The sequence below is a fragment of the Castor canadensis genome, chromosome 7 (assembly GCF_047511655.1).
Source record: "Castor canadensis chromosome 7, mCasCan1.hap1v2, whole genome shotgun sequence".
NCBI classification, from domain to species: Eukaryota; Metazoa; Chordata; class Mammalia; order Rodentia; family Castoridae; genus Castor; species Castor canadensis.
This window is the reverse complement of record NC_133392.1, coordinates 120,941,197-120,954,002: the sequence shown is the minus strand read 5'-3', so window position 1 is coordinate 120,954,002 and position 12,806 is coordinate 120,941,197. Positions and strand designations below refer to the sequence as shown.

Sequence of the window (12,806 nt, the reverse complement as noted above, 5' to 3'; positions counted from 1 at the left end):
TCCAAGACCAGCCTGGGCAGCATAGGGAGACCTCATTTAAAAAAAAAATTCTGAAATGATATAGAAGGACTTGTGATATAGTAATGAGGATAATTATATTAGGCAGAAAAGTAGTTGATCCCATTTAAAAAATATATATGCAGAGAAAAAGATGGGATTAATACTATGATTTTCTTTGATAAGTTTATGATTGGTATTTCCTTTATGCTTATCAATATTTGCTAATTTTTCCACAGTGAAATGTGTTTCTTCTCTAAAGAAAAGTAAGCTCAATAAAACTAATTGTGCTGCTTTTGATTTTATTTATTTATTGTTGTGCTGGGGGTACATTGTGGCATTTACAAAAGTTTTTACAATATATCAAATATATCTTATTTTAATTCACCCCCTCCATCATTCTCCTTTATCCCCACTTCTCCTGCTTTTGATTTTTTAAAACAGGATGTGAGACTGTTGTTATCCTCTGACTGTTTCCCCTTCCAGCTGCTCCAGCAGTGTGCTTCCCTTTATCCCGGTGTCTTATCACTATGGCACAAAGATTGCCATCTTTTATTTTTCTGAGTTCTGCTTCCCTATCCTTGGAGCCTAGAACAATATCTGGCTTTGTACATGTTTCAGAAAGGAAAGACAGAGAAAAGAAACTCACCTGTAGAAATATGGGTTTGAAGTTATATTTTCTGTATTTAGGCTAACTTCAGTGCCCAAGATGCAAAAGTAAGTAGTAAATGATTTATTACTTATGTAGTTCTTTATATTAGGACAGGAAATGAGTGTACACACACACACACACACACACACACACACACACACACACACACACAGAGAGAGCTTTGGTCTCTGGACCACTTAAGTTCTGATGGGGACCAAAATTAAATGTAAAGGAATTTACCTGCAGAAAGGGGTAGGCGCATTTATAGAGGCCAGATTGAATCCTCAAATTATTGAGACAAACAAAGGATGTTTCAGCAGAAAATGCTGCCACTTCTCCTCCATCCTTCCTTTCCTTCTACCAGAAGCCATTTTTTACAGGAGATTGGCAGATGTGGGAGTTGTTGCCTGGTTGCCTTTCTGACTTCTGGGGAAAAGATTCTGAGGGAGCTTGGGGATGTTACATACCTATTTAAACATTAATTAGCTGAGTAGGATGCCAGAGGAGGGTATTTAATGTAACTCTTGGTATTTTGTTTCCAGGAAGGTGAACAGTTTGTGAAGAAAATTGGTGGTATTTTTGCATTCAAGGTGAAGGATGGCCCTGGGGGTAAAGAAGCCACCTGGGTGGTGGATGTGAAGAACGGCAAAGGATCAGTGCTTCCAAACTCAGGTCAGTGTAATAGTGACTTCATTTATGGAGCCATGACAAAGGCTCACAAAGTTCACAAAGATTGTCAACCTGAAATGTTGAAATTGGCTTTGCTGTTTTCCCAAAGAGCTGGCTTTAGAGATACAGTCAGATTTCCACCCTCCTCTGCTCACACTGGTCTTTACTCCAGGTAAATCAGAGTTCCTGTAATGGCCACATGATTTGTCCCTGCCCTGCTTCAGGAATACCAGCCTCCTTGCTAGTGTTTAAACAGTGTTTTTCAGATTGGGAGCCTATACTCTCTGTTCCCTCTGCTTGAGGGAGGGGACATCTTCCCCCAGATGTCCTCATGGCTATTTCTGCCCTTTGGATCTTTGCCCAAATGTTACCTTCTCAGTGAGCCCTGTCCTAACCACCTTAAAAAAAAAATCATATCCTATTATAATTCCCTATTGTTGTCTTCTGCCTTATTTTTCTTCATAGTGCTTGTCACTCTGGTATGTCAAATAATGCTTGTTTTATTTATTTGCTGTTGTCCATCCCTCTGCCTCCAAAATTGAGCCTCTCAAAGGCAGAGAGTTTTTTGCCTGCTAGGTCCACTGCTGCACTCCCAGTACTTGACACATGGTAGGTCTTCAAAAATAAGTATGAATAACAGAATGAATGAAGGGATGAATAGCACTTAGTAAGCATTCAGCTAGTGGTAGCTACATTGCACTGTTAACTTTATCTTGCTGGAGACGCCCTGGTATAATTTAGAAATTTGAAGTATTGGGAGGAAAGTGAAAAGTGAAAGCCAGAGCTGTGTTTTAGAGGACGAAGTTGGTACTTTGGACCAGTATTAGTCAGTTTCCATTGCTGTGACAAAATTCCTTGACAAAAGCAAATTAAAGAAGGAAAAATTTATTTTGGTTCAGAGTTTCAGCATTTTCAGTCTATGGTTGCGTGGTTCCATTGCTTCTGGACCCTTGTGTGGTAAGGCAGAACATCACGGTGGAAGGACATGGGAGAAGAAAGTTGCTCATCTTATAGTAGCCTAGAAGCAGGGGAGAGGGGAAGAAGGAGAGAAAGCGCCAGGGGCAAGATATGCCCTTCCAGGGCATGCTCCCAGTTACCTACTTCCTCCAACCAAACCCCACCTCCTAATAGTTCATTCAGCTGCTCATCAGAGATTAATCCATTGATGAAGTTCGCTCCCTCATGATCCAGTCACCTCATGATAGCATTACCAGCTGGGGACCAAGTCTTCAGCACATGAATCTTTTGTGGGAGAGACACTTCATATTCAAACAATAATAGTCTTGGTCAGGAGGAGATCAGAGGAAGAAAGAGCAGTTAGGAGGGTGGGTATTGCCACTGTCTAAGTGATGCTTAATGTGGCAGTGAGCAAAGTAAGTGTTGGTAGAGGGTGGATGCCAGGATATTTGAAGTGAAGCTGATAGGACCTAGAGACTGTGTGGACAAGAGAGGTCTGTCACAGATGGTGGCCCTTCATTAATAACACATTTTTGAGGGAGGCCCTGGAGGAGAGGATGTCATCAGAAGCATAGGTAGGAGGTGGGTTCACCTTGGCTAGGAGGGATGGACATGTGTTCCTCTATAAGTGCAGTTAGATATGCAGAGCCCTTCAAAGAGAAAGGTTTGCAGAGCTTCTGAAATACAGCATAGTGTTTGGAAGCAGGAGAAAGAGTTAGGAGTGTTGCTATGTGCATTGTTGATTAAGTAACCAGTGAGAGGTTAAGTAGGAAAGCTGAGCAGTGACAAGGCTTCCATCTGGTGTGGGCAGTGTGGTTTTGTTGTAAAGGCTCCTGAGTTATGCAGTCTTTTGTTTTCCCCAAAATGTGTGGGCAGAAAATGACTGGGCTTGCATTTTATGAGCTGCCACTCTAAGATGGTATAGGAAAAATAGCTAAAGTCTTCAACCACACACACTTCAGCTTTTTGAAATAGAAAATGCTTTGGTAAATACAGTACTGCCTGTTTTTTTTTGGTTTTTTTTTTTAATGACTAAAGGTTAATAGTTACTTTGGATTATATTCTGACATTCTCAGACAGATGTTATGGTGATCTTTTTAAAGTTCTCCTTTTCCTCCTATTTTATTGATGTTGATTGTGTTGGGTTGGTTGGTTATAAATCATAATTTGCTTATGGAAAACTCTTGGATGATTTCAGAGGAGCCTTGTTCCCTGAACAGAGACTATTGCCATGTGCTCTGCCTGTATTCGGTGCCCCATCCCAGACCTGAAGGGATCTCACCCTGGGGCAGGGTAATTTCTGCCGAACTTGACACCTGTTGGCAGTCAGGAGTGGTGTTGAAATATGGACTTACCCTGTAAAAGCCACCACTGGAAGTTGCCAGCTCCTTTTACATCTACCAACAAGTGGCCCTTTGTTAGAGATCAAGCTATGTTAAAGCATTGATAACCTGCCCTAATTTGAACTGGCATCTTAAGGAGAATTGCTAGTTCTTCTGGCATGGGTTTAGTGTTGGGAGGTTTACTTATTGTTATCAAAGTAAGATTTACTGAAATATCTTTTATTCACTTGCATGCTAATAAGATCGTGGTAATGGTTATATGCACGGGTACATTAAGGCTTTGATTTTGTGTACTTTCCATAATCTTTCCTTGGTCCCTGGGTGTCTTTTAGCATCTTCTCCATGAGTTTCACCCCTCCCTCAGTCTTCTTTGAAACAACTCCTATAGCATATCTCCAGGAAGCTAGCTTCGATGAATCTAATGCAACATTTTATTCCTTTGTTCCTTTATTCTGCCCTCTCAATGCTTGAATTCTCAACCCTATCCCTTTATGGGCAACAGGATACAGAAAACCTCAGGGTCTCTCATCCTCAAGGAATATTAGAAAGAGCCTTTGGAGATACCTAACTTGGTTTCAGATCTTGGCTCTCTCACCTAAAGTAAGGTGCATACCTTCCCTGAGTCCAATTATCTCATCTAAAAAATGGGTGAGAATAATTTCTGTCCATAGAGCTGTTCTGGGATTAAGTGAGATAAAGAATGTAATGCACTTCGAATTGTAAGTGCTTGGTAAGTCATTGCTTCCTTCCCAGCTCATATATTAAATGCTAGTTTTTCTTAAGTTATAAGACATAACTAAAACTTCTCTTTGCCTTTTGTTTTTGGTGGTACTGAGGTTTGAACTCATTCTCATGCTAGCTAGGCATGCACTTGAGCCATTCAGCCAGCCCTATCTTGCTTCAGTTGTTTAATAATACGGGCACACCATGCTTTAATGGTTTACCCTTCCTCTTTTATTAAGGTACAGATTATCTGTGCAGTTTATTGATAACCTTTTATGTGTGATGCACTCCTTGGGAGCCTGGGGCAGTAAACAAGGGCTCTGCCTGCTTGAAGTTTCTTTCCACTGGACAGATACAGACAAAAACCACGCAGGCAGATAAGCAAGGGAGTTTGGAATGAGTGCAGCGAATGAAAAAATAGAGGGTAGAAAGTGACTTGATTTGGGGGAAAAGGCCAACTTTAATTTGAGCTAATTTTTAATGAGAAGAGAAGCCAGATGAATTTTGGAACCCATTGTTCTAGTGATTGGTTACCTAAAACATTTGCACTTGAAACCTCTTATTGCCCAAGGTAGTCACAGCCAACTTAGCAAGAGATGTTAGTCTTTGCCAGCCCATCTTTTTTCTGTTAATTACACATTGATGTACTAAAATTAACATTTTTAAGTGTATTATTTAAGTAATATACACTTGGCATAAAAATTAGAAAAGATAGAGAAATAATTCTACCACTTAGTCCAGGAATTGTGAAATTATGACCTGTGGACCAAATGTAGCCCATCACTTGTTTGTTTTTCTTTTGGTAACATTTTTATTGAAGTTTAGCCTTTGATAAAAGACTTAAATCTGAAGTATACACTTGATGAATGCTTGCAAATGAATACACCTCCCACACCAAGATGCCGAAGGTTGCCCATACTCTAGAGACTCCCTCAGTCCCCTCCTGTTGTCATCTACCCCAAAAGGAACTGCTGTTCTAAATCCTATCACCACATTAGTTTTATTTATTTTGGAAATTCGTATAAATGGAACCATGTGGTATTTCCTCTCTTTTAGGTCTGGCTGCTTTTGGTCAGCAGTGTGAATACCCTAGCAGCTATTCATTATAGGCTAAGGTTTCCCTGCTTTGTTCCCATTTTGGGGCCTTATGGATAAAGCTGTTCTGAACATTTTATGATGTTTTTTAGTGGGCACGTACCTCCTTCCCATTGGGCATATACCACAGGGTAGAAATGCTAAGTCATAGTTGCAGTAGAGCCAGACAGGATTTTGATGTATTGTCCTATTTTATATTCACTTCCACTTTATCTGACAGATGCAGAGCTCCATATGTTTGATAGTACTTTGGGTACTGATGGGGTTTTTTTTAAATTCATGTTCATTGAAGTATTATTTATTGGTCGGGTGGGAGTTTGAACTCAAGACTTTGAGCTTGCAAAGCAGGCTTGAGACTCACCTCCAGTCCATTTTGCTCTGGCTGTTTTGAAGATGGGGGTCTCAAGAACTATTTGCCTTGACTGACTTTAAACTGTAATCCTTTCAATTTCAGCCTCCCAAGTAGCTAGGATCACAGGCATGAACCACCAGAGCCCAATGAGGTATAATTTAACCACAGTAAAACCTACCATTTTCTGTTGTGCAGTTCTGTGAGTTTAAACAAAATGCATATAGTTGTGTAATTACTACCACAATTAAAGATATAGAAGCTGGGTATTGTGGCTAATGCCTGTAATCCTAGCTACTCAGGAGACAGAGATCAAAAGGATCGATGGAGATGGCCTCAAACCTTATCAAGACCCCATCTCAATGAATAAGCTGGGCGTGGTGGCATGTGCCTGGGTCCCAGTTACTCAGAAGTCATAAATATGAAGATCACATCTGAGACTAGCCCTGGACAAAAATGAAAGACCCTATTCAAAAAGTAACTAAAGCAAAACGGTCTGGGGGCATGGCTTAAGTGGTACAGTGCCTGCCTAGCGCATGTGAGGCCCTGAGTGCAAACCCCAGTACCACCAAAGAAAAAAAAAAAGATACAGAATTTTGCCACCACCCAAGAACAAAGTGTCCCTATGTCCCTTGTAGTCACTCCCCTTCCCCCATCTGCAGGCCCTGGCAACCGCTGATTTGATCTCTGTCCTGTAGTGTCCCCTTGCCTAGAGTGTCGTATGGACAGGGTCAGTGTGCTGCTCTCCCTGAGGTCACTCATGTTGCTGTGTGTCTCACAGTAGTTTGTTTTCTGTTGCTGAGTAGTTTATCCTTTCATCAGGTGAAGCACATTTGTTTTTTTGCTCTTGGCTGTTGTGAGTAAAGCCACAATAAACATTGACATGCAGGTTTTTGTGTGGACATATGTTTTTGTTTGTTTAGCACATACCTAAGAGGGATAGGTAGTCTTTGTGTGAACATTGCAGACTTTGCTTGGTATTGTCATTGTTTTAATGACAGCGCACTGTTGTAGGTGTGTGGCATCTCACCATATTTTTTTTCTTTTTTCATTTTTTGGCAGCACTGGGGTTTGAACTCAGGGCCTCACATTTGCAAGGCAGGTACTCTTACCCTTTGAGTCACTCCACTAGCCCCTCACCATGGTTTTAATGCACATCTTCTGATGACTAATGAAGCCCAGGCGTGTTGTGCACAGTTTTGGCCATTTGGAGAACCTCTTTGTACAATGCCTACCTATTTGTCCAGCTTTGCATTAGTTACCTGACCTTTTCTCATTGGCTGGTGGGAGTTCTTTCTTATTCTAGACAAAAGTTCTTTGTCATATATTCACGTTGCAGATATCTTCTCCCTTTCTATCTGCCACCCATTTTGAAAATAGTTCTGTTGGAACCTAAGCATGCATTTGTTTGTGTGCTATCTGTGACTGCTTTTTGTACTACACAGGCAGAATTGAGTAGTTGTAATGGAGACCTGGTGACACACCAGGAACATTTAGTGTTCCTTTTTAGAAAGTTCATTAACCCCAGATCTAGATAACTTGTTTTACTTTCTCTTTCTGTGTAATATATCATCACAAACTTAGTGGTTTAAAAAAACACACACATTACCTGGGCATGGTGGTGCACATATGTAATCCCAACATTCAGGAGACTAAGGCAGGGGGATTGCAAGTTTGAGGCCAGCCTGAGCTACATAGTGAGATTCTGTTTTAAAAAAAAAAACCAAACAAAAACCCCACATTTATCACCTTGTAGTTTTTCATAGGTAAGGAGACTGAGGACAGCTTAGCTAAATTGTTGCACAAGGCTGCTGGAGGTTTGAATAGGGGAAGTGTCTGTGATCAAGCTTACCCAGGTTGTTGGCAGAATGAATTTCCTGTGACCATGAAAAAGACAGCTATAAGTATTTTATGGGCTGTAGGCCAGAGTCATCCCAGCTCTGCTAGCAAAATGGAGGCTCAAACAAGAAAATCACAGGAATTCCATTCTGTCATGTTGGCACATTCTTTTGGCTAGAAGCAAGTCATGGGTCCTGCTCTCACTAGAGGGACAAAGCAAAGGCAAGTTACCAGAGGTTGGAGATGAATCTGTCCACCACATAACTATTAGTAATATATTGCTGTCTTAACTTGACAGATGGTCTGCCTATACTTATATAATTGAATACTGTTTTTAAGCAAAAAATGGGATCATTTTTAAAATTTATTTTGTAACTGACTTATAAATGTTATAGAGTAGGGGCTAGTGGAAAGGCTTAAGTGGTAGAGAGCCTCGCTCACAAGCGTGAAGCCCTGAGTTCAAACTCCAGTACTGTTAAAAAAAAATGTCATGAGTAATATAATACAAAATTTTTCAGGTCAGTAAGTCTACATCCACATCATGTTTTATCATGGTTGCATTGTATTTCATTACATGAATATGCCATGCTTTAGTTAATTAATTCCCTCTGTTTAATATTGAGATTATATCTTACCAGGCTGCTATAAAAGTATATTTGAGTTCCCATTTTCCCACACTGCTTACAACTATGTGATTCTATTGCAGTCAGTGGTCTTGACTCAAATATATACAGTCATCTGAATGCTGTCCCTTCTCCTGCCTGTCTGTTTTAGATAAGAAGGCCGACTGCACAATCACCATGGCCGACTCAGACTTGCTGGCTTTGATGACTGGTAAAATGAATCCTCAGTCGGTAAGTATGATCAAGCTCATAGCCTGGTAGCAGGTGGGTCTTTACCCCTTTCCACTTCCTTTCCTGCCTCAGACCCACAAAACAGTGTTCCCCTGAATGGTCACTTAACAAGTGACAAACATTTGTAGAGCAAGCTATGTACTAGACATTCTCCAGTGTGCTGGGAGTGCCAGATGAATAGGAAGTAGTTCTCACACTCAGGGATACCACGATTTGGTACCGTATCTGGCTTGTGGAGGAAAAAGAAGCCATGTTTGAGTGTTAGGAAGCCTCAACACTGAGTGGACCCTGGAATGAGGGTTTGCAGGGCACAGTGGAGAGGAGCAGTGCTCCCAGGGGAGGGAGGGTGGTGTGCATAGATAGAACCTTCTGCATTCCACATCTTCACCCATGCTCTTCTTTTTGCCTGACTGTCCTTTCCTGGCATACTCTTCTCTGTTCAAGTTAGCTCCAAGGACTTCCTTCTAAGTTGTTGGGGAGCTGTAGTCAGTGCCTCTTGTGAGCTCCTTAGTGGACTATTAGCTTAGCTTGTCATGATGTCTTAATGTTACTAGTCATGATATGCCTGTCTCTTCTCCATTATATCATGTCTCAAAGGGCAAGCCACCCCTTATTGGTCTTTGTGTTTCCAGAATTTAGCACAATGCCTGATGTTTTAGGATTTTGTAAACAGTTGTTGGATTAAGTTGTATTTATCCAAAATGTGTTTATTCTCCTGTGGCTCTTCCTGGTCTCAGTGTGGAACAGACTAGGTATGCAGAGCTTTCTGTGAACTTGATACACTTTTTCCATTAGCAAAAAAGAAACTTAGGACCTTTCTCTGCCTTAATTTGTTTTGGGTCTTGCCTGGTAATTCATAAGATTGAGTAAAACTAAATCTAAGTCCACTTACTCCATTTTTTTTTTTTTAATTTTATATCGGGGCTTGAACTCGGGGCCTTCACCTTGAGCCACTCTGCCAGCCCTTTTTGTAATGGGTATTTTCGAGACAGGGTCAGCCTGGGCTGGCTTCAAACTGTGATCCTCCTGATCTTTGCCTTGTGAGTAGCCAGGATTACAGGCGTGAGCCGCTGGTGCCTGGCTCACTTATTCCTTTTTAAATCCCTTTTTAAAAATTTTTTTCTTGGCAGTACTGGGGTTTGAACTCCAGGCCTCAGACTTGCTAGGCAGGTGCTGTACCACTTGAACCACCCCACCAGCCCACCAGCAAAATATTCATTTTGCTCTGAATATTTTAGAGATAGTATCTTGCTTTTTGCCCAAGCCAGCCTGGACCATGATCTTCCTAATTATGCTTCCCTGTTATATATCCCATAGCTGAGTGCACACCATCGCACCCAGTTTTTTATTGGTTGAGATGAGGGTCTGGCAAACTTTCTTCTGGGCTGGTCTTGAACTGTGATCCTCCTGATCCTTGCCTCCCAAGTAGCTAGTATTACAGGCCTGAGCATATTTCCGTCAGTGCCATACCTGAGAGATGTGCATCTGTGATGTTTTAGCTGAACACACACTGACTTTTCCACCCATGCAGCCCTCTCCAAAAATCTGGATGGAACAGAGGCCACCAGTACAGGAGCTGGCTGCCATCCTCTTCTCAGCCACTGCTCCTTGGCCCACTGCATACTCCATGCACAGCCTTGATTTCACACATCCCTTGGCCTCCCAGTTTATCTATGGACTGCCTGTTTTAGGGAGTGAGGTGTCAGCTTATTTTCCTTCAGCACCTGTTGGTTAGCACCCAGAGGAATTAAAGATTAAAATGGCAGATCTTTCTATGAATGTGCTAATGGACTTCCCTTATGCTCAGTAGAGGATTTGACTGGAAATCATTAAATGCAGTAGAAACTGTAATTTATGTGTCTGTCTGGCTACAGTTGAAGCAAAGCAGTGTGCTCTCTGCAAAAAAAGCACATGAAGAGCCAGATTAAAGGGAGCCGTATGTTTGGGTTCTCTAAAGGGTGACATTCACTTCTTCTCCATTAGTAAATAAGAAATCATTTTATCTTTTAGCTTAGAAAAGTGGAAGGTAGTGAGTTTCTTTTGTACTACTGGTCCATATTTTCAAGAGACACATGTTAAATATATTGTGTTCCAAGACACCTGACCTTTAAGTCATCAGACAGAAGGCTTTGTGCCATATAGAAAGGAAATATTTAGTTTGTTCAGACAAGGGAGGGGGGGGGGGAAAGGAATTAGTCACCCTTACCAGCAAGTATGGAGAAACACAGAAAAATTCCTCATTTTTTAATGTACTTTTGTGAAAAGCTGAGACTATGAGAAATATTTCTCATTTAGCTCTTCCTTATTTTAGGAATTGAGTTAGATGACTGACATCATGGCAGAGGAGTCAGGAGTCATGCTGTGTTCTCAGTTTTGCTGTTAACAGAACAGACTGTGGCTCTGCCATTCAAAGTGGTCTGATTCTTCTCACTGAGCCAGAGAATACATGAGCCCCTTGTGAGCAAGTAGCTTACCTCCACAGCAACCAGGCCTTTATCAGGAGAAGCAAAGCCGTCAGTGGAGTTCTGTCCACACTGTATGGAGTTCCCAAGAGTTTCTAAGTGGTTTTGAGAGTCTTTTTCTGCCTTCAGCCTACTGAAAATTTCAGTTCATATTTCCAACTCAATGTTTTTTAACAAAATTGATCTAGTATGAACCTGCTTTGCCTAATATTTGGAAAAGGTACCACCTTTGAGGAAGGCAGGGAAAGCTAGACTCAGTTTGGACATTTGTTCCCTTCTGCTGCTATACATAAAGTGTGGTCTTTACAGACTCTGCCTTTTGAGGAATCTGATTCTAAATCTTCTCCTGAAAGCTCTGTTTCATATTTTGAAGAAATACCTGGATAAATGATCTCAGGGCCAGAATAGTAGAAACATTAGCAATCAGAACAAAACCCCCAAGTAATGAATTTTCTTTCTTCTCATTCACAGGCCTTCTTTCAAGGAAAATTGAAAATCACTGGCAACATGGGCTTGGCGATGAAGTTGCAGAATCTTCAGCTTCAGCCAGGCAAAGCTAAGCTGTGAAGAACTCCCTCTGGCAACTTTGGAAAGCCAAGATGAGATATATAGATATATATCCATATATTTCATTGTCAGGACTTAGACTGAAGCTGTACATTGGCAAATAGTGTGAGATAGATTTGTTGTTAAATGGGTGTGACCAATCATGTTTTCCTAAGCTCTCAGTGAACAGAGTCTGATGTGTACTACTGATTTATGGAATTGCATACACATATGCATGACAAAGTTAATACAGTGATTATGGTTTGGAGAAAATCTGAGTTTCAGAATAAAATTAAGAACAATAAAATCTAAAGACTAAACAAAAGCTCTCGTTTTGCTTAGAAGTAATATTTAAGGGTTATTCTGTTTGGAGATTCAACTTGAGAGCTTTCCTTGAGAGAACTAAGGAAGAAAAAGAATCCCTAACTGACCAGTACTTACTGTGGTGCACTTAACAATCTTCATTGATTTCCCATAAACAGCTCTTCAAATTCTGTACTAGGATTTTAAAAAAGACTTTAAAAATTTGCATTTCATGCCCTCAGAAACAATTTTTTCTTCCCAAATAAAAGAATTATGATCAGAGCTTGGGGAAAAATTTATGGCTGAACACAGGCCTATTTTTAAAGTAAAAATATTTTTAAAATAGGTTTCTTCCTCAAAAAATCAGGGCACTAGAGTCATAAAATGCTGTTGCTAAAAATAATTGAACAAATAAAGTTTGTTTTTAGATGAACAGTTTTTCAAATTCTAGTCTCATTAATTTAAGATTTTAAGGTTTTTAATATTTTATTATAATTTTCCTTTTTCATATGTTTAAGTAATTTCTACATTTACCTTCCTAGTTTTTCTAATTCTAATGTTACTTCTTATAACTCAGATGTGGAACAAAAATAATGCTTTTGGAAGAACATTTAATAGGAAATTAAAGTAGCACTTCTCGATTTCCTTTGTTTTTATTGTGTATGTTCTTTTCACTCAGGGTTTCTGGATGATAAAATATGAAGGGAAACATTGGCAGTTTACAAACTGAATGTTACCTGGATGTTATCTATTGGTTGCTTTGACACGATTACTATTCATTAGGGAGGCTGTGTGGTGTAGTGACAATAATACTTAATCAGGATCTAGGAGATTTGCTTCTCTTAGGCAGATTAATAACTGCCTGCCTGGGCTTCTTTCCTAAACTGCAAACAGGGTGTTTAAGTTGATGGTCTTTTAGGTCCCTTCTGCTGTGATAATTCTGTGATTCTACTTAGCCTAGCAGAATCCAGTTTGGGAATTACGCAGGCCCCAGTTTTCTGTTACTTTACCCAAAGT

General features: G+C 40.4%; 1 protein-coding gene across 2 annotated transcripts in view; it reads left to right on the top strand.

Moving 5' to 3' along the window:
• Scp2 (sterol carrier protein 2) overlaps window positions 1-12,430 on the top strand; it is a 95,661-nt gene extending 83,231 nt beyond the window's left edge. For both annotated transcript variants that reach the window (XM_020174631.2, XM_020174632.2), the window contains 3 exons: window positions 1,192-1,321; window positions 8,399-8,478; window positions 11,412-12,430. In XM_020174631.2, coding sequence (XP_020030220.2) covers window positions 1,192-1,321; window positions 8,399-8,478; window positions 11,412-11,507 — 306 coding nt within the window. In that variant the 3' untranslated portion in view covers window positions 11,508-12,430. The remainder of the gene's footprint in view (window positions 1-1,191; window positions 1,322-8,398; window positions 8,479-11,411) is intronic.
• The last annotated feature ends 376 nt before the right edge of the window (window positions 12,431-12,806 follow it).